Source organism: Podarcis gaigeae (genome assembly GCF_964106915.1).
Source record: "Podarcis gaigeae genome assembly, chromosome: 15".
In the NCBI taxonomy this organism is placed as follows: Eukaryota; Metazoa; Chordata; class Lepidosauria; order Squamata; family Lacertidae; genus Podarcis; species Podarcis gaigeae.
The window spans coordinates 40,648,093-40,669,740 of record NC_139692.1 but is presented as its reverse complement, the minus strand read 5'-3'; the positions used below and the strand labels follow the sequence as shown (position 1 = coordinate 40,669,740).

General features: G+C 43.1%; 2 protein-coding genes across 12 annotated transcripts in view; one reads left to right on the top strand and one right to left on the bottom strand.

Moving 5' to 3' along the window:
• BRIP1 (BRCA1 interacting DNA helicase 1) overlaps window positions 1-21,648 on the top strand; it is a 222,354-nt gene that overhangs the window by 180,571 nt on the left and 20,135 nt on the right. The window contains exons 25-26 of one of the 5 annotated variants that reach the window (XR_014558455.1): window positions 18,032-18,190; window positions 18,777-21,062. The exons of 2 other annotated variants lie outside the window; for them this stretch is intronic. Coding sequence is in view for 1 of the 3 variants with exons in the window: in XM_083715014.1 (XP_083571140.1) it covers window positions 18,032-18,184 (153 nt within the window). In the remaining 2 variants the exon portion in view is untranslated. Of the gene's footprint in view, window positions 1-18,031; window positions 18,191-18,776; window positions 21,063-21,648 lie in introns of those variants that run through there. 2 more of the 5 variants (XM_083715014.1, XR_014558456.1) reach the window with 2 other exon arrangements.
• Window positions 13,654-21,648, bottom strand: part of TBX4 (T-box transcription factor 4) — a 103,829-nt gene continuing 95,834 nt past the window's right edge. For all 7 annotated transcript variants that reach the window (XM_083715149.1, XM_083715151.1, XM_083715148.1 and 4 more), the window contains 3 exons: window positions 20,134-20,222; window positions 18,788-19,029; window positions 13,654-17,226 (listed from right to left, as the gene is read on the bottom strand). In XM_083715149.1, the coding sequence (XP_083571275.1) occupies window positions 16,598-17,226; window positions 18,788-19,029; window positions 20,134-20,222 (960 nt within the window). In that variant the 3' untranslated portion in view covers window positions 13,654-16,597. The remainder of the gene's footprint in view (window positions 17,227-18,787; window positions 19,030-20,133; window positions 20,223-21,648) is intronic.

The window sequence follows — 21,648 nt, the reverse complement described above, 5'->3', positions numbered from 1 at the left end:
GTTAATGTATAGCATTATCCCCTATCAAGGTTCTGGAGCTTGAACCAATAAACATTCTGAGAGAAGGTTGTGATTTCACAAGCAAAGGTCAACCTGTATCTGATCTACATCACTTCCGGGAGAGGCTCACAGGTTTAATGCTCCTCTGTAGATAGAAAAATAAATCCTTGCCCATAGAAAGCTAGCATATCAGGGAAGTGGCCCAACATGTTCGTTTTCTGTATGGGTGGAATATGGAGGAGCTATACCTGAGGAGAGTGCATGGTTGGCATGCAAAAGGGCTTCATATTCATTCTCTGGTGTCGTCCAGTAGAAGGATCAAGTAGCAGCAGGTGATGGGAAAGACTGAGAGCTGGGAGAGCCTCTGCCTGTCAGAGGAAACAGTACTGAGCTGGATGGGCAAAGAGACTGGCCTGCTATGAGGCAACTTCTTGTCATACTGTCAGGGGTCAGAAGCCGGTCTATGGCTGGGCTTCATGAAGAAAGAGTCTGGTCTAGTTCAAGGCAGCTCTCTGTGTTCCCTTGACTATGTAGAGAAAGGCCAACGTACGTTGGGTTGTATGTAGCTGTGGTGCCTCAGATGGCTCACTGCACACACAGCCAGCTCTTTCCTAACTTCCCTGACCTTGTACCCACCCAAGTGTGTGATAACAGGGGGAACAAAGTGGTGCTGCAGACTGGCCCCTTGCCTTCTTCCATTTGTACAAACGTCGTTCTGGTAGCACATGATCTCCGAAGGAAGTGCTTGGCTTACATATACATGGGTCTGGCACATGGTTCTGCAGACGTCCAGATCATTTAATCCATAGGCAGGCAATAGGTAGACCAGAATCTCCCATTAAAGCTCCAGGTTGTTTGCAGTAGATCAGCAGGGGTTGTCAACTTCCAATGGCTTTACAAGAATCCCGCCCCCCTCCTAAATTAGGCCGCTGTAATCAAGAAAGCTGGGTGGAGGGGGGCAGGAGTAGCATTTTGTATGAAGGGGTGTATCTGTGAGCACTGAAAACAAATTACTGGGCCGAGCGTATGCTCAGAGGCACTGGGCTCTACAGTTCTTCATCTTGTTCCCGAGCTGTTACTTTGCACCAGGCTCCAACCGGTGAACCCAGCAGAAAACAAAGAAACAAAATCTGCCCACTCCTGATTAATCTGTTGGGTCAGTAGAGGATGCTTTATTTAATTGCCGCCCCCTTTCAGTGTGAAACAGTGGAGCACAAGTCTTCCATTATTTCTTACCAATCTTTGGGAGGGGGAAGGGCCTATCCCCGTGCATTGGTCAGTCAAGTTGAGCTTCCAAAGTGCTAACATAACCCTTTTGGTCAGTTCACACTGCGGTCCTGTTCCAGTGTTCAGTGAATTTGGGGTTTTTCTCCATCCAGCCGCAGTTGGCAGTGAGGAAAGCTGTCATTTTTTTGTGATGCTTGGCATTTGCCAACCTAGTAGGGTTACCGCAGAAGACTGATGCCTTCGACGAAGCATTTGGCTTGCCCCAAAAGGCTTCAAAATTCGAGTCCTTCCTACCACACGTGATCCGGTGGACCCAGCTACCCACATCCCTTTTAGTGTTGACCACTGTGGGAGAGAAGCTTTCATTTATTAGTCTAGACAGGGCTGAAGGTCCCCACTTATCTGTGTCTGCCTGACTCTAAGAACTTGGCTATTTCTTCCAAGCAGAGTCAATATATCACACCAGCGTTTGGCTAAACCCACTCCTTATACACAGCCTGGAGTGGAAACAAAAGTGGCCAGGAATCTTCCCTGGACGGTGACCTTGCTGCAGTGGCTGAACTGGAATAGCACCTTTGCAGCTGCCCAGATTCCCTTTAAAAACAAAAACTAAACAGCAGCATACTTGAGCCTTTTAAAATGCCACATCCAACCATCCTCAATAGAGACTGTTTAGGGTTGCCTGCTACCAGCCCAGAGGTCCTGCCTGTCCCTTTTAAAATGCCAGCAAAGCGAGAGTTGATGCAGCCCAGAGGAAATCATTCCCATTCCCACAAGAAAAGGAAGATGGTGGGCACAGAAGCCAGTGGAGGGAGATATGGCCTGAGTCTACCCTAAGACATTTTCTGAAGCCCTTGCCTGGGTTCCACCTCTGAGAGATGCTTAGGCGGCATTATTCCATGGTGCATTATTCTATTTTATTCTCACAACAACCCAGTGAGGTAGGTTTGACTGAGAGTGGGTGGCTGCCCAAGGCTACCTAGTGAGTTTCATGGCCAAGCAGAGACTTGAGTTCTGTTCCCCACACTCCAAGTCCTTATCTACTGCCTACTCCTCAGCCCTGCACCCACACTGCTGTTCAAGGGCACAACCCCTAACTCCTGCTGCCCCTTCTCCGTGCTCTCCCCCAGGAGAGCCACCCCCAGAGGCTTAAATCTGTAGCGACCACTTGGCTAAAGGCTGCATACTTGCTGCACACAGAAACAGACTATGTAGCACCATTGATATAAGAGACTGGCTCAGCCTGTCAAAGAAAAAAGAAAAAGAAAAAGCACTGCTTATTCCCGCTATTAATATCAAGAATGTGTCAGAATTTCCATTCTCAACCACTAATTTTGTGGGTTTATGACTCTGCCATAAAAACACACCTCTTGGCTGAATTTTGGCATGCTGGCCTGTAGCTGGTCTTGAAAGCCATGTTAACGCAAAACATCCATCCAGACACTGGTGAAATTCCTGCATTTCGAATACACTCGTTCCTTTTCTTTTTCATTTCTTTTTAAAAAGTTCTTAAATCTGTAAGCAGCATCAGGGCCCAACAGCTGCCGTGGGACTGTGTGGAAATGATTTTGCTCAGAATGCACCTCTGTGCTCCTAACGGTTGTTCTCTTAAACACAAGTGCGCATACACACACACACACACACACACAGACACACACACACAAACCCTTGTCTTTGCATTCCCACCCCCACCCCCCTCGGTTTGAAACTACCTTAATTGTTATGGCATCCCCCAAGAATCATGCAAATAATACTTTTGTTAATGTAGACATTTCCACATTTAAACCAGATTGAAATCATTTTGTTTGTCATGGCTCCCTCCTCGTAGGAACTGTCGTTTTGTGAAGGTACTATAAGGAATTATGATGGATAATTGTCTTGCTCAGTGTAACTCCAGTTCTCAGGCTGAGAACCGTGATGATTATGCCAACTTGAAACTGGTAGTGTGGATGTGATTATAGATGGCAGTCTTCTCCCTTGGAATTGCAGGTTTTTAAAACTTTGTCCGTTTTGCACTAGGAGATTACAATGTTGCTTTGATTGATGTCTTAATGGAGTTCTCCAGGAACACTTGGCACATTGTCACCAGAACTTAGAAAGCCAATGTGCTACATTATTAAATTGACAAAAAGTAATGCTGCTTTGTCACTTGATTGAGCCTCCTTGTTTATTTTAAAATTTGAATGCCACTTTTCTGTATAAAGATGTTCAGAGTGGCTTACTACAAAACAACAAAAATGCAAATCAATACATCATCACAATAGCACTTAAACAGGAGATCATTTCAAAACACAACACGGCAATCCAGTCTAAGCATATATTGTAATGAGACTTGACCTTAGTCCCTCTCGAGGCGAAGGGTGGGCTCATCCCTGACCATTAGCCACGCTGACTGGGACCGAGCTGGAGTCCAGCAACATTCAAAGGGCACCAGGTTGCCGAAGGCCGGCAGAGAACCATTTCAGTGGTGGCACCCTTGTTAGGGAACTCTTTTCACCATATAGTTTAGAGAGGCCTGCTCTGTGTTGTTGGGTTTTTAGGAAAGCAGGAAGACCCTTTTATAACAGGGATGAGGTCTTTTGGAATCGCTCTAATTTTTCTAAGATGCAATGAAGATGGCTTAGTTATTTTGTAACTTTAATTGCTGTTGGTCTTGGCATTGCTACAATGTTTTGCCGGCTTTATTGATGGGCTTTATTTGATGTTTAATTGATGGGATTATTTATTGTATGTTATTGCTTGTATTAAGTGTTGTTGGCCGCAGTTTCTATTCTTGGGAATGATACAGATCTCAAATAAATAAACAGGACTACTGCTTCTTCTAATTATTAGTATGTCGAAGAAGAGTCAGTTTCTATTTTCACTGATAGTCCATAGGCATCTTATTACAAACCCTTTCGAGTAATAGTTTCATGGAAACCACTGCTATTTTTCTAGAAAAAGAGGTGTCGGAACTCACTGTGAACACTTCCCTTCTCTTATAATGGCAATGGGACCCACCTGAGAAAGGGCCAGAACTGACTTCCGGCAAGTTCCAGCTGAAATAAAGCCCTGATAGCAGCACAGTATAAATATTATTATCATCAAGGGTCAGCAAAGTTTTTCAGCAGGGGGCCAGTCCACTGTCCCTCAGACCTTGTGGGGGGCCAGACTATATGGGGGGGAGCAAATTCCTATGCCCCACAAATAACCTAGAGATGCATTTTAAATAAAAGGACACATTCTACTCATGTAAAAACACACTGATTCCCAGACCATCCACGGGCTCAATTTAGAAGGTGATTGGGCTGAATGCAGCCCCTGGGCCTGAGTTTGCCTACCCATGAATTAAATCAATAGATCTAATTTTCAGTATTACCTACTTCCCACCCACCCTACCTTACAGCCTCCAAAAATATTTATTTACAGGAAAACATTGTTCCAAGGTGTCAGGAGTGAGTTCAGTGGGTGCCATTGTGAGTGGTAGTCCATTGAATGTGTAATAATGGTTATCATGTCACCATAAATTTATCATCTTCTCCTTTTCCGGCTAATCGCTTGGCTAATGCCTTGACTTCCTCAGTTAACTTTTTGCAGGGCACCAGTGTCCATACTTTCTGTTTCCACTGTGACAATTCCAAATGTTCTGGGGTCTTCCAATTTTGAGCAATCAGTTGCCCAGCAGCTACTAAAATGAATGTATCTTGAGATAATTTCTTAATTCATAGCAACAAGATAGGCAAATGGATAAATGATGAGTTGCTTTATCCTTTTCGTGGTATCCCAGGCAGATTTTTTTTCTTTTCATTTTGGGAGGGGCTGTATCCACAACAACTAGAAAGGTCAGGACTTAAAAAAAAAAAAAAGTTTTCAAAATCAGTTATTGGGCTTTTAAATGCCAGAATCGCAGGGTTTACATTTCAGCTATTTTTACTTATCAGTTTAATATCCTTTTAAAAGATTATGGTATTTGCACCTCAACATTTTCTTCAGTTGCATTCGCTGTATTTAATGCAATACTATTTAAAGTCTAAAGGTACTGCGAGGACATATTTTAAACTAGCAAGTCCTTCAGACTTTCTTCTTATTAAATTAGTTTAAGTATGTGAAATTCTGAAAAGAGATTCAGCCTGAAACATAAAATTCTGCAGCCCCAAGTTCAGTCCTGGGCAGAAAGAGCAAAACAGACGTCCTGCTGTAAAAAAGCCATTTAATAATGTATTAAAATGCCATTGACTCGAACACTCTTTTTAAAAAAATGCACACTGTGAAAACAAATGGCTTTCAAATAATTAGGATCTTATGCCCAAGTTCAGAGCTGATCTCTGTGCAGAGATTTTTCTGCTACAATCAGGCCAGTCCAAATCTGATCGTCTCAGGGGGGAATTAGCAGCACATAAATCAACTGGTGTTGGATTTTTTCCTCCTCTTTTGGTACATCTTGGGACTGGCGAAATGCTGCCAACAGTCTTTGACATACTTTTGCATCACTCGTAGATGCACTTGTTACGATCCTCCTTTTCCTTTAAAGCAAAAAGTAAGTTTCTAGCCCTCATTGGTGCAGAGAGCAAAGGTATCAAAAACAAGGAGGCAAGTACAAATCTGACTTTGTTCTACAACTTCTGTGTTTTCTGAGGACTGCTGCCAGCATTCCTTTAAATCTTTTTGGATCTTAATATACTGCTTACCTCCTTTATTAATATAATGTTTACAGCCTGTCTTAGCCAGACAGTAAGTATTGTGGCAAAAACGCAGAAGTCCATGTTTACCCAGCTATGAGTGCAGCAGGTCTCAGGTTCAATCCCTGGCTATGGCTATGGCTGTTGCTATTTGTTAATTAGTATTTGCACTTCATTTTTTAAAAAGGCAGAATTTTAAAAAAGAATAAATAAATAAGTCAATATGTAAATTCATGAACGTGGCCAAGTGTTGTTGTTTTTAACCAAACATACCCCTAATGCATTCTTGTAACAGTGATTCCAAATCTCGGTTTGTCATCAAAAGTGATGTTTGTGTGTTGCAGAATTTTGAACATCCTTTAGAAATCCCCAGGCTGCCAATCAATGTCTAGTTCATAATAATGAGCCAATGCTGTGAAATGCTTCCCTCAGACATTCCTTTTGCCACCCACCAAGGCCCTGATTTTTAATTTTTAAAAAACTGTTGTCAATTAAAATTGTTGTCTCTGTTTTGGAGGGGGTTGTATGGAGGGGGCGGGTGTGTCTGTGCTTTCCTTATTTTGCTGTGGGTAGCGGCGTTTTGCCGGGGCAGGGTAAGTTTTTCTTATGTCAAATGAGTATTTTGTGGTGCCTGCAGCAACTTATTAGATTTTTGTATGTGCCCCCAGGCCCAGTACAGTTGGGGACACCTAGTTTAGGACAGTTTCCTGTATTCCAAATTTGAAGTTATTTTCAGTCAGCCAAATTCTAAAATGACCATGCTAAACTACATTGCAGAGGAATGTTGGAGGTGACATCTCTATTCTTTTGGCTGACAGTTCTGTTCCTTCCAGCCATTGTGGCCAGTCCATTGACATCTGTTCAGTCAGCTGAGTTCCACCAACTCAGCCGGTTCTGTGCTAGTCAGGAACATTATAGGAATCTGCCTTATACCAAGTCAGTTGGTTGGTCCTTCCAGCTCAGTACTGTCTGCACTGACTGGAAGCAGCTTTCTAGACAGGAATCTTTTGCCAGCGCTACCTAAAAATGCCAGGGCTTGAACCTGGAACATTCTTCAGGCAATGCAGGTGTTCTGCAACTGGGCTACAGCCCTCATCCTGCCCCATCTCCACCCAGTTCTAAACAGGTTTGCAAAATATTGCTGCCAGCTAGCACTGGTGGTTAGAATAATTGAATTGTAGAATTGTTGCACCAACTGATGCTACAGCACCATTGTGGAGTTCTGGATCAGCTTACCCTAAATTGCTGTTGCTTGAATAGTGGATCATTTGTTTGGTCCACAAGGTAGATTATTATTATTATTATTATTATTATTATTATTATTATTATTAAAGTGATCCAGCATCTCAGCTCTTAAAAACTGCCTAGCAGTTCATCCAAATTAGTACCTCTTCTGGCCAAATTGGTAGCAATATGTGGAATGATTTCTTTTTTTTCACTTCGCCTGCCACAAACGATTAGTGCAAAGGCGCAGCATAAAAAGTGGGCCCTCGTTTGCCTTCAGGAACTGGGTGGAGGAAATTAAAGGATCAACATCTTAAGAGGGGCACTGAGGATGGATTGTTCCATGTGACGGCCACAGGCCTCCAGGAAATTGACTTCATGAAAGGCTCGAGGATGCTGGGATGAGGATGAGGAAGGCAGGTGATGATCCTAAATCACAGTTCAGGCACTCTGAGGTTTGGAGCTTTCTTTGCAGTTGTTGTTGTTGTTGATCCAGGGGAGAAATAGCAGATTTATTCTAGAATGGAGTCCCCTCCTTGTGCAATTAACCATCAGTGCAGCTGCCAGCATTGATAATAAAAAGAGACTGTTTGAATTTCTATAAGGGAGGCTAGACACTTTAAAAAAAAAAAAAAAAATATCAACACCTTCAATGAATTGTAAGTCCTAGAGTTTTTTTTGTGGAGAAGCCATGACAGTTAAACTGTGTTAGAAAGAAAGAAAGAAAGAAAGAAAGAAAGAAAGAAAGAAAGAAAGAAAGAAAAGTTTTTTCCTACTTTCTGATGCTCTAATGCTCTGGCCAAGGCGGGCACTGATGCCAGCAGAGAACCAGAAAACTTCATTTGTGTCTCCCATGCAGGCACTGAGCGGACCCAGTCCTGCTTAGCTTGGTACAAAATGAACACAAACATGCAAGTATCAGGACTGAGTGACAAAGATGAGTCAGGTACCAAGAACCCAGGAGCTGTGCCAAGCGGTCAGACCCAAGCAACAAGGCCAGCAGTCAGTATTGCATCACCATCCAGTTGCTAAATGTGTCTGTGTGTGCTTCTTCATACAGTGCATAGCTAAGGTGGGAATTTGCTCCTGAAAGAGGCAGTGATGGCCATGAACTTAAATGGATTAGGCAAACTGAGAAGAAGGCTGTCCACGGCTACAAGCCACAATGTTTGACCTCCATGGTTGGAGGCGGTCTGCTGGGAATCACAAGTGGGAAGAGGAGCGCTGATGCACTCAGGTCTTGCTTGTGGGCTTCCCATTGGGGCATCTGGTTGGACGCTGATCCCACTGAAGGCTTCTTCTGACATTCTTAGGCTCACTCTTCCCTTGCATCTCTAGCAGCCTGCTTCTGCCTTCCTGGTGATAACACAGGAATCTGGCTGCATTTGCAGCCTTTTGTTCCCATGAGGGGCCTAACAGAGTCCCCAGAGACTAAATGGACTCCATCAGAAATGATCTCTCTCGCAGAAGATTAAAGGTGCCTCCACTGATTCAACTGTTTATGGATTCCATTTTGCTCTGCTTATGCAGCTGATCCTTTAAGGATCCTCAGATTACCCATAAGCGCTAAGACTTCTGGGGGGGAGCAGTTGCAGGATAACAGAACCCTTTTTATGATAATCCTAGCAAGCATCAGAGGCTAATTTATAGAGATCTGGTTGCCAATGTGGAATCCGTCTAGAATTTCATTAGCGAAACCTCAGTGCGTTCGTTGAGTTCTTCCGCTGAGACAGATATCAAAAGGGCGATTGCATTTCCCCCCCTTTATATGCAGCCACATACTGGAATTATCTAGTTAAAAAGAGTTTAAAACCCTAAGAAAGGGGATCTAGGAAGCATTTTAAAATTCAAGAATCTCCATATGAGGAACTGTAGAGCCATATAGTGATATTCCATAGTACTTTTTAAAAAAAATATTTGATTTTGATCGACTGATATTATGGATTCCCCGTTAGAGAGCAGAGGATGGCGTACAGTTGCACAGAGCTGCACCTCATGGGAACCCAGAGGTTTTGTTCAAAGACACCACCAATCAGTGTGCAGTAAAACAGGCAGGGACCAGCTGTGTCCTCTGCGTTTGGAGGAAGTATCCGTTGATTAATCATTGGGTCCAATGATTTAATAGTAGGGGCTCGGTTAAGGGCATATTTTAAAATATAATACCAATATACAGAAAATGAGATTCCACAAGGATTCCAGAGCAATTGCCTGCAGTTTCAAACTGAGTGCCCTTTAGAATGTTACATCATTATTTAAAGAGCATAGTCTTTTAAAAGCTATTTTTGGTCCTAGTTGTTTTTCTACAGTAGGAGGTTAGTATTGTGTCAGTTTTCATTAAATGGATAAATATAAATCTGACCACATTTGTGGGAAGGAGCTTCACCATAGGAGAATGAGAGGAGAAATTCCACATGGGAGTGACCTTTATGTGCTGTAACGACTGTATGAACTTGACATTAAAATGTTTGGGAATAAACCTCTGGCCCGGATGCAGCGCTGCTTGCCCTTTCCTGCAAGTGAGTCACAGCTCAAAACGGGGCTGTTCCTCTTCACCCTGTGCATCCGTAAATTGAGCATTGAGAAGTGTGTCCAGACGAGCATTCCAACTGCACACAGTCAAGGTGGATCGGAATACTTGTGTGGAAAGTTTCCATTCCCCTTCCCAACCCTCTGGAAAGGAAGGAATGTGGGGAAACGGCTGACTTCCCCTCACCCACCCACATTTTTTTTCTTTGGGGAGGAGAGTAAGGTTCATGTGTGTGCAGTTGTAAAATCTTGTCTGAATGATACTGTACAGAAATCCCCATCAAGGTTTTCTTCCAGCTTCCAAGCTGTCTTCTCTCCTTCATAATGATGAATGCCTAGGAAAGAAAGCTATCTAATCTTCAAATTGGCTGCTTTTCTTAAAAGGACAGGAAGAGAGGCTGTCCCTTACATTCTGAGCTGAGATCCCTGCTAAACTTGCGGCTTCATTGACTCCTTAACTTTCTCTCTTTCTGCCTGACCTTTGATGCCTCATCTTGGAGAATGATGTTTTAATCACCAAAGACAAGGGGCCTATGGTGCCTTCAGTCACCTGTTCAAATTGAATTGATTACCTGTCCCGTTGTCTATTTTGTCCTGCCTGCCATCTCTTGGTAACTCTCACCATTGCTTTCTCTCTGGCTGAGCTCGCCCGTTGCTGGTTCCCATTATTTCCTGATGCACACGGCGAGTTCATCACCTTCCCAAGATACCTCTTGATTGATTCCTTATGGCTTGCGGAGAACCACTTAAGTATTTCCTAGCTGAAACGAAGCAACGTTCGGGAGCTCGGTCTTTCTTTAAAAAAAAGAAAGGAAAGCCTGAGATGTGTGGTTGTCATTGTTTGTGTAAACATTACTTGAGGCAAGTTGTTAGAGCACTGGGCTCTATGTGTTTCTTTTTATATGTGTTCAAACAATTCCTCTATAAAAGAACTTGGGATGTTGTAAAACACTTCTGCCCTGTGTGTACAAACCCCTTCAGCGACAAGTCGGATGCAATGAAAATGAGCTAATTGGATATTAGTACAGTCCTTTGCTCTTCATCAAAGACAGGGTGCCCTTCCCTTCCGCAAAGGTCTGAGACCAAACCACTGCTAACCACTTGGTTTCTTAAAATAATACATTTTATCTGCTTTACAACTTTGGCTCCTCCCCAGTAAGTGTCAGCATGCTTCTGAGTAAAATTCAAGGCACCGATTATGGCTTTTCAAAGCTCTAAGCCTGGTGCCAGCATGTGGCATCCTAGGGCAGGTGCCAGGGAGCCCTTTTGACCAGTGCTGGGTCTAGGAGTCACCATTTACATTTCCCACAATGCACCCCATGTAGCATCACTCCAGTGCATTGTGGGAAATGTGAATTATGCTTCAGCTGGGGAGCTGGTACTGCTGCTATCAAATATTCCTCCGGTGCCCATTTCTGCCCCCCCCCCAAAAAAACCCCAACAACCTACAACTTGAAGCTGGCTCTGGCCCAGCAGACCTTCTGTCAAACTTCCCCAACCTGGTGCTTTCCAGATGTTATTGAACTACAACCCCCATCAGCCAGCCAATATGACCAGTGATCAGAGATGGCAGGAATTGTAGTCTAAAACATCTCAAGCGGTGCTTCTCAAACTATGGGCTGAGGACCACTCTTGGGCTTCAGCACTGGTCAAGCAGTTACCCAGACACAAACAGCAGTGGCTGAAGAGTCAGAATAAGTAAGAATCAAAACAAAGTGGGTAAGAGAAGGAAACTGTATAAGAGGAGAAAGTGAATGTAAACACTTTTAACAATGGTTTGTGCTCTTTAATTGTGGTTAGATGCTACACTCAAACCATTGTTAAGGGCTGACCACAAACGGCGTAGTAAAATCAGGAGTTGAATAAGTGGCTTTGCAAACCATGGTTTATAGGTGTTAAATCTGGTTAAGGGGCAGTTTCTCCACCCCTCCAGCCTTTTTGGGAGAGGACAAGCAGATTTTAGGGCTTAGCTCAGGACTGAGTTAACATCCATACCAGGCCTTTATCTTGTTTGAATGTGTTTTGGCTCCTTTTAAAAAGTGTGCTCCACTGAGTGGGTTCCACCTCAGGGCTTAGACTGGCGGGGGGTGTCATAAATATGACCCATCCCAACCATCTGCTGCTGCAATCCATAGAACTACTCTGAGCCCTAAAGGAGCAACCCCGGTCTCTTACCTTTTGGCTTTTGCTGAACTTCATAATTCAGTTCCCGAATGTGATTGTGGTTTTTTTAGACAGAACCATGTCCTTTATTGCATAGTTCCCTTTGTATTATTGTAAGGATGGCTGAATCTGTCAATTTTGGTTTGTCATTTTTTCCAATCTTCAGAACAGTTCACCCTGTTTCCACATTCATTTGCAAATATAAATTCCACATGAACGGTTACACACATTTTCACATGTGGCTCTCCTCCTAATATACACATATGTCTATATATGTGTGTGTACATATGTATATCCAGCTTTGCCTAGTGCACACATTTTTGCAGGCAATTTTGCATTGTTGGGAAGTGTGAATTTGGAAGGAGAGCCGTATTTCTGCTGGCTGGTATAAGTTGTAGTCCAAAACATCTGGAAGGCACCAGGTTGTGAAAAGGCTTTCTTCTTCTTTTCAAAGAGGGCAACGTACTTGCTTGTGTTACCATATAATGCGGCCTTTACCTTGATGGTCACCCATACTTAACATGGTGCTGGCCATAATTCAGTTTGGACATTTGGCTGTAATTGTTATTTGGCAGGAACTGGGTATTTTTCACATAGATACTTTACAGCTGTGTACAATGGTTATTCTCAGCAATCCTAGGCAATTAGCAGGTCCTTTCATAATTTGTAATAATCTTGGATGGTTGCAATTTTGTATCAAACAGTTGTTTCACCTTTTGCACTGTGCAAAGAATTACTACAAATGCCCCCTACTAACAATTTCTGTGGCTTTGTGGCAAGGCTTAGGATTCGGCTACTTCCCAGTCTACTCATCTGGGCCAAGTAACGCTGGAGAAGCCTGCCTGCCCAACAGAAGTGATAGCTTCTTCTCTGCCTTACAGAGTGTTCCACCCTCCTCCTTGGGGAGTTTCTCCTCTTCAAAGGAAACATTCTTTTTCTACAAGCTGCAATAAGAATTATTTAATGACATACTAAAAGTAATGTGGAGCAGCCCATATTTTCCAGAATGTGGAGAGGACCCCCGCCTCCTTCATAAGAAAATAGCCTTGCCAAAAAGCGCCCTTTTTATTCCAGATGTTGGCTTTTCTCAAATGCATGAAATGGCCAATGCTAGCAAATTTATTTTTTAACCCATGGATTTAGTTTCTTTAATTTCTGGCATATTTGAGCATGACGTATAGGCCCTCAGCAATCTGCTATAATATTTGTTCTACGCAGAGTGAGGGCCAAATCCAATATTGGTAGAAGTGCTGTTGAGGCCAACGGATATGGGGGTAACAGACCAATGAGGAAAAGTTAGGTGCTGGAAATATAAATCCATATAAGACCTGAGAAGAAAAAGGCTGGGACTTTTAAAAATTGCTTTTCCTCACTCCAAGTCTTTGAACAAAGCAAGGTTACTGATAAATAAATGTGTATATGTATAATTAAGATATACTCAAAGGAGCCCCTTCATAATGGTGGTAGCAACTTGCAGATAGGGTGTGAGGTAAGGGACACTGAACACATAGCCTTCTGGGTTGCAAAGCTGTTCCTGCACTGTCCTATCTTATGCAAGGTGGGATAAAGGGGGGTTGACTGTTGCAACGAAATATCCACACACATTTTTTAAAAAAATTGTTAATGCTGTCAAGGACAAGGAGAGCATACCCTTCTTCCTTTTCCTTGCAAGAGAATTTTCTTCTCCATGGCAGTGTGGACCAAGAACAGTTTTACCTTATAGGCTGGGGCTGATGGCAGCTGCTATATAAAACATCTGGAGGACAGCAGGTTGTCCAAAGGGCTATTATAAATGATGGAGAAGCAACATACCCAGGAATGTGGATGCTAGTTATTGAAAGCCACCCAGAGACAGTTTATAGTAGTAAAATGTTTTTTATGTTCTGATATGTAAAATAAAATGTCCATACTATTGTAACAAAGCTTTAAAAAAACAAACAACAATGCCACACTGCGTTTTATCTAAAGTGGATTCTAATAGAGATTTATCTGTAGCATATATGTTTCATCTAACCAAAACTTAGTTTTTACATCACAAACGGGTGTAAAAAAATTTTTTTTAACTTAAATAGCTTTTTTTCCTTAAAAAATGTCCCTTGCAACATTCATTATTCTATTACGTATTTCGTTGTTTAAAAAAAAAAAGCAAAGCTGAATGGAACATGTGGGCCTGCATTTGTGAGATATATATATTTATATTTTATATATATAGATATATATATAGATATAAATAATTATTCAGCATGCAACACTTGTAGTGATTTCCCAGTTCTGATTATAGAACCCCACACCAGCCGCACACAGGCTAATTGAATAACCACACAGGATGTTCTGGGTGAAAAGTAACCTTCTCCTTAGTGGCCCTGCCATCATGAAAACCATCTCTTCCTTTTCATTATCCCAATTTGTTGGTGTAGAATCCCAGCAGACTGGAGACGTCACCGTGTTGGGGAGAGAACCAGTTTGGGTGACTAGGAATTGGTCAGTAATGTATGCCCCTGTTGAAGTGTGGTTTTTGCATGTGAATTCTTAGGAGGTGCAGGAATTAATTGGGTTTGGTTTTCTGGGCTTTCCTTCTGCTCGTTACTTTCCTTTTAAGGACCAGGAATAGGCTCTGCACTCGTTCCAGTAAGGAAAACCTGTCCACTTTTGCCTGTGATATTGTTGCCACTCATGTTTTAGCAGATGTGTAGCCAACATGGCACCTCCAACTCCCATAAACCCTAGCTAGTTTCAGAAAGTACATGGGTAGATGAGATCAGGAGGCTTAGTTTGGGCCAAATTAAGTATACACTTCCAGAGTTAACACTCAATACACTACATTATAGCAAGCACCATAGCTGCTAGAGGGCCGTGAAAATTTGTGTCCCAGGCTTTTTAGACTTGTCCACCCATGTACTATCTGAAACAAATGAGGTGCATTGGTTGCCTGATGTGAAATATATTGGCATTATTTTCAGCTTTCCTACCCCACTATGGGGCAAACAGGACAAGTATAAAGCACATTTTGACTTTTAAAGCAGGGCACGTGGCTGAGGGCAGAACTGCACATGATCAGTTTCATAGAAAGGACAGTTCTGTGTCAAGCCTACCTCAAGTGGTGCAGTCAAGCTTGCAGGCTTCTGGTTGGCTGCTATGAGAACAGGATGAAGGATGAGTTGGACCTTTGGCCTGAGCCAGCAGAGCCCTTTTCATGTTCTTACGTTTCATGTTTACTTGAACTACATATTCTGGAGAGGCAGATTCTGGTGCAAGATGGCCATTTTCAGTGAGTTTTATGACCATCTGTCATTTTTGTGCTGAAGCTAAGTGGAAATAATACTTTTTTGGTGGTGTATTACTAAATCCATTGTGTTTAAATTGATTATTCTGTGGTGTGGTTCTCTGAGCAGGGTCAATCCAGCCAGATCCCCCACCCCCAAGCAGGATCTCCACTGGAATTATGGGAGTCATGTTGAGAGAGCACAACTCCTGTTCATTGCAGTGGTATTCCTGCCAGAGAAACTCAGAGGGTTGCTTTCCTGGTTTGTATTCTTAACTCAGAAGTTGACTTGTCTGGGTCTCCCCTGTATCTGATTTACTAACTGCAAACTATTTGGAGGACTACCCCGAACCATTAGAGAGTTGTGGTGGAGGGGCTATCATTTAATGCCTTCTTTCTTTTCCCGCAGAGTTTAAAAAGTGCTGTCTCCCCCTAGCTGTACGTGGAGGGTAAGAGCAACAAAATCTTGGGGTAGCCAGTGGCCATCCATCATAAATTTCCTCCCAGAAGGCACTGCTGGGACAGCACTAGGTCTTAACACAGGATGTTGCGTGATACAAACCTACCTAATTCACACATTTTGAAACAAATGTGCGAACCAAAACACAGCCCATCCTTCTAAAGCTGCAGTTCTCCAAATTCTGCAATGCGGTGCTCCAGCAAAGTGCAATGTAGAATGCATATATTAGTGGGAATGGCTTTGCAAATATGTGTATATGATAAAAAAGTTGCATACAAAAAATGTGTATAAATTTTGATTAGAATGTTGATGAATTTTATAAGTCCTTTTAAAAAAAAGTGAAATTGATGTGGAAATATGGAGAACTGAATTTAAGATTGGAAAACAGACAATGAAAGAAACCAAAATAAACAGATCCCCCAGTGCCTTTGGGAGGAAAATGATGTTCTTTAGAAGTGCTTTCTCTATCTGCAAAAACTGGGCTGGGGGGCAACCCCCCCAAAAAATCTCCCCTGATCAGTGCTGATTTCAGCTTCCAAGACTGCACCAGCTTGGCCAAGCCCTACTGCGGTTGAAGGCAGTGGCATACACATTTAATCTGCTTAAGTGGCTTTCTGGGTCACACGCTCAATTTTTGTGTGTTTGCTCTCTGCATTGTTTTTTGTAAAGTATCCAAAATGCATGGAAATTGAGGAGGCATTCAGTGAACAGTCTGGTGTATATTTTGTGTGCATGCATGTGCTTGAAAAGGGAGAATAAGTGTTTCATGATTTCATGGAGGGAACCACATCTCTCTTTGAGGCAAATACTCTCACTGGGCAATACGACTGGTGGTCCAGGCCACTGAGCCGAGTGCTTTATTTTTTTTGAACTGGGTTTTTACCCCCTCCCCCACCCCCAAGACTGAGCTGCTTTTGTGTCTAACAGAAAACAAGCTCTTCAGCTACACAAACACCGATGTTTTTGGTCGGTGTCACGGAAGTGCAAGTTACCCACAGGTATTAACACTGAATTAACATAGTCCTGGAGCATTGACTCTTAACCGCAATTTTTAGGTTCCCTGCCCAGTTGCAGGAATCATCCATCAGGCCAGTTGTCCACAGTCCCCATTCCTGAATGATACGGTAAAGAAGATTCCCTGGACAGCGAGAAGGTCTGAGAGTAGAGGAATTCATTGGCTGCGCCTAAGTGGGGAGAGGGGGGCTTCCTCTCGCACACTGAGGGGTGCACCCGTTCCCTTGGGAAGGAGGGCGCAGGGACTCTCTCCCGGGCCTGAGACTGTGAAAGCTGATTGTAGACCGTGAAGGGGCTGTTGCCCGGCGGCTGGGAACTCTGGTTCGTGATGGTGGGTAGACGCGGCATCATGGTGGTAGCTGTGAAGTGAGCAGGGAACGGCTGGTAGGGGACAGTTTCCATTGTCTGAACACTATAGCTGGTGTAAGGTGCAACTGAGGTCCACATATTGCAGCTCAAAGGTGGAGGAGGTGGAGGAGGAGGCAAGTCTTCTACTGATGAGACACCTGCAATTTCAGCACCGGAGCTGGAGTACATGCACGCCTCCCGCGGCGTCACGTCGCTGCAGTAGGAGGGGCTCAGCATTTGCTGGTCATACGGAGGTGGTGACCGAAAATAGTGCTCTTCCCCGACAGAAGAGGAGGCGTCCAGATAAGAGCGTTTGCAGGGTAAATCCAAATGCCGGGCACCCTCTGCATGCATACCAAGGAACAAGCAAAGCGAGAAATGCTTAGATAGTTAAAAGGTTCTGGGCACAGACCACTACATTGCTAGTTTCCTCTACATGCAGTTCTTATAATCAATATCCAGCCCAGGTACAGAAAGTGCCCTATTGCTGACCATCCCTCTGGATTGTTGGATATATTTGGTCACTCTCTGTGTTTGCATAGGGCGATAGGAATGCCCCCAAAGGTATGGCAACTGAATGCGTTCCCTTTCTGCAAGATGCAGTAAAAAATCAATTAGGAAAAGGGCACGTTAAAGTTAGAAAGTTTGAAAGACAAAGCTCCAGTTGAAACTCGCCACTTTGCCTTTTCTCCACAGCAGGTGTGGCAGGTGTCCCCTGTCATCTTCCTTGTGATCATTTGAACTATTCTAAATACCGTAGGAATAGCCCCTTCCTCCTCTGCCCAGCATTAACCCCTATCCTGGTTCTTCAGTCTGCCTTCATACAACTTGCTTTTTAATCCCTTGTGTTATGCACCTTACAGCCTGATCCTATGCAGAGGTAGGCATGCCTAAGGTGAACCTATCTCTGAGCAGAATCAGGCTGTCTGTTGATCGGGGAAGCTACACCGTTGCCTTTGTAATAATCCAATAGCCCTGTTTATTCTTCGAAAGACATTCCTCATTCTCAAAAAGGCAGGGCATTGCCAATGTCCATCTATTCCAATCAATCTTAATTTAAGGGGCTTTCTCTATCAGTTGAAAGTTTAAATGACTTTGGCTACTGCTTTCTTACACCCAGCAATTACTTTTCATTCATCTCGATAACAGGCTGGCCACAATGCTTTTGTAGTGTTGCTTTTGACAAGTTCAAGGAGCCCTCAAATGCCTTATCAAGAGCGCTGTCCAGAAAAAGAGAAGTGGTCTACATTTGCCAGGACTTCACGTCAAAATGCTGCAGAAAACTTGCCAGATAAATGCTAAGGGCTGGTAAACGTTTTTGCTATGTGCTGGGGGGGGGGGGAATCTCTCTTCATGCTTCTTTGCTGTAGAACAGCATTCTGAGGTCGGGAAGCCCCAATTATTGTTGCGAGGAACCCCATTTTTTTTTACAATGAATAAGCTAGTTAATAAATGCATTTTTCTGAAAGAACCAATTTTCAGAGTGGTGTAATTAACAATTTTCTTGCTCTTCTGCTTGTTGGGTACACAGCTTATGGCTTTGTTTAACTTTTAGGTCAAGTGTTTCAAAGTCACATGTAGCTGAGCTCTGAACACATTTACTCAGAATTAAATCTTGGAGTTCAATGGCACCTACTCCCTCATAAGTGTGCTTAAGATTGCAGTGCTACACCAAATAAGACACATACACACATAGAGAGATGAAATTCCATGTGTGTGCACATTCATTGAACTAGTGTTACAAGAAATGCAACCATATAGGATTCAGAGTAACTAAGATTGCTATTAATCAGAATTGCATTGTATGAGACATTTTTTCCCTTAGAGAATCCGCTGGAAAAACCCCACTACTCTGTTAGGTAAGGTCTCCTAGCCTAAAATTTTTTGCCTACAGATCTCACTTACCTCGCCGCTTCAGGCAGTGATAGAAGAGCCCCGATTCTCTTTGTGCCGTGAAGGTGTTGAGGGGCAGGTCTTGGGCATCCGATGCTGCAAACTGCATGTGAGCACCATTCTCATATTGGTAATGCTGGAGCCCCTGGTGGCTTCCGTGGAGCGAGTTGACGTCAGATTTAGTGGAAAGCTGACCATGAGTTGACACCAGCCTCTGCCTCATTATGCTTTTGGAGATCACTGGATACTCTTTGCTGCAAAATGCAATAGGAAAAGAACCAGTTTTACACATTTAGACAGAACAAAACCATCAGGAATGTTATCTCACTATTGTGTGGCTCTAGAAAGATGGTTTCCAAACTGTGTTCCTTGGAAGCTTCCTTCAGGAACACTGGACTAGTTTCTCTAAAAGCAGCTTGACCAAAGGCCATCTCTGCTCTTATTCTTCTGCAGTGGGCCTGTTGCAGGAGAGTGATGGGTGTAAATTTAGGAGGGCATGATTTAGAAAGGCACACCCTTCCATATGGGGTAACAATGAACCCAATTAGGCTCTCAGACTAGCACTATGCATGACCTGGACTGTGCCCCCTAGGATATGTCCCCAGAATCTCCTGCAACACACACAACTTCTTTGGATTGTCGGATGTGGAAGGAGTTCCTCAGAAGAACTGCCCTGGAGTGCTGGGCATAAGAAAGTCACCTTAAGACTGTATGGGTACTGTAGCAGCTCCTTGCTACCTGATGGCCTTTTAGCTGAAGATGCTGGGAATTTGACCTCACACCTTCTGCATGCAAAGCGTATGCTCTTTTCCCCAGCCGACAGGATCTGTATTTAAGATCACAGTTCAGCCACAGAGCTGAGTGGGTGGCCTTGGGCAAAGCACCCTTGCTCCATGTCTGTTTCCCATCTGTAATGCACATTTAATTTATTTATAGCCCACTTCTGCCAAGCACACATGGGCTCCTGCCAAAGCAGCAAAATGTGCAAGTCAAAGCATCAGATAGCTATGAAGATCAAGATCTGCTGCGGCTTGCACAGAACCCCCAAGGGGACACGATCCAGCAAAAGCAAGAGCCAAAACAGACAAGCAGAAGCCCTGTGTGTTGTGTCTGTTGCTGGGCTATAGTAGGACTCAAGTCTGAAAGAACTCTCCTCTGAGGTTATTGCTGAGAAGCACTCTTGACAATTTATAAAATTAATAACTTAGTTATGCAGCACACTTCAGGGATGACAATATATACAGTTTTCCCCACCTACAAAGAAAACACTGCCCATGAAGTAGCTGTATTAGACAGAGAGACACCTGTGCTTATTCTGGCCCTTCCTAATTTTATCTGTCTCTGTTTAGTTGTCCCACCTCTGTAATCTTGCCACGCGCAGGTCACTGTCATCGCTGCCTCTAAAGCCCTTGGCAAATGGGTTGTTTTCTATCTTCAGTTGAGTTATCTATTAAGGAAATAAATGTGGTGAGTTATTAACTTGAAAGGAGACTGCAGACTTTGTGCTTCTCCAGAAGACCTATTCATTGAGCATTTAGCATTCATCCTGAATTGCTTGAACAAAGTTATGTAGTAGTTAGATTATATCCAGTCTTTATTAGTATTCTTTCTGATTTGTTTGCAGGGTTAGATGAAAATTAGCATTTCTCCTGATTGGCTTGTAGGGGTGCTTATATCTCTTCCCAGTAGCTAGTCATTCATCTCACACATCTCCCCGTCACTTTTCAAGCTGCTATGGCTACAGAGTGTTTTATTTTATTTATCTATTGCATTTATATCCCACCTTTTCTTCCAAGAAGCTCAAGGTGGTGTACCTGGTTCTCCCCCTCCACATTATCCCCACAACAACTCTGAGGTAGGTTGACCTGCGAGATAATGACTGGCCCAAGATCACCCAGTGAACTTCATGGCTGTTGAACCCTGGTTCCCCAGGTCCTAGTCCAACGCACTTACCAACCTATAGCCATGTTTTGTGCTTGAGTACCTCCTGGTAGTATAAAACCAGTCCATGTCTACAGTGTAGAGGTGACCTACATATTGGTTCAGATCAATCCTTGGTTCTGGGACCTTTGGCTCAGAAACATGTCAGAATAAGGTGCAATCCACATTCATTTATGATTAGCAAATCTGACAATTTCAGTTTCTCATTCTTCCAGTCTTCAGCTCTCCATATCCATCAGCAACTCTTTTAAAAGTCCTCATGGGAATTCAACAGCATTTTAATGCAAATTTATTCTAATGTGCACGTTTGTACATGCATTTTGCCTAATATACAACTTTTCACAAAGCAATCATGCCTCATATAAAGATATTTTGTGTGTTATTTTACTGATATGTGTATTTTTAGACACACTGTACCTTAGTATATGCATTTTTGTACATATTACTTGGCTGGATAATAGCACTGCAAAATTCAGAGAAGTGTGAATTTTGGAGGATGGCCCTATTTCAGTTTGCATAGTTTTGGAAACTGTGAATTAGGTAGGTTCTTCTTTATATGCAAAACAAATCCCTATTAATATGCGCCATCATTGTACTTGCACTTCTCAGAAAAATACAGTTGGCACTGAAGGGACACAATGTGTAGGGCTTGTCTGCCACTTTCCCCCAAGAAAGCCTGCTGTTTACTGCTGAATCAGAAGGAACATCAAACAGGTTTTCTGCAGATTGACATTTGTTCCAATTTAGCGGTAAACAGTGGGGTTTGCCTGGAGAAAGTGGCTGGGCAAATGAAAAACCTGCCTAGAAAGCACGGGACAAGCAGAAGTGTGGACAAGCTCTAAAACACAGTTTCTGATGTGTTTCCATTCCATAATAAAAATAGGGAAGGTATTAAATTACATGGAGAAGCGGGAGATACTTAAATAATCACT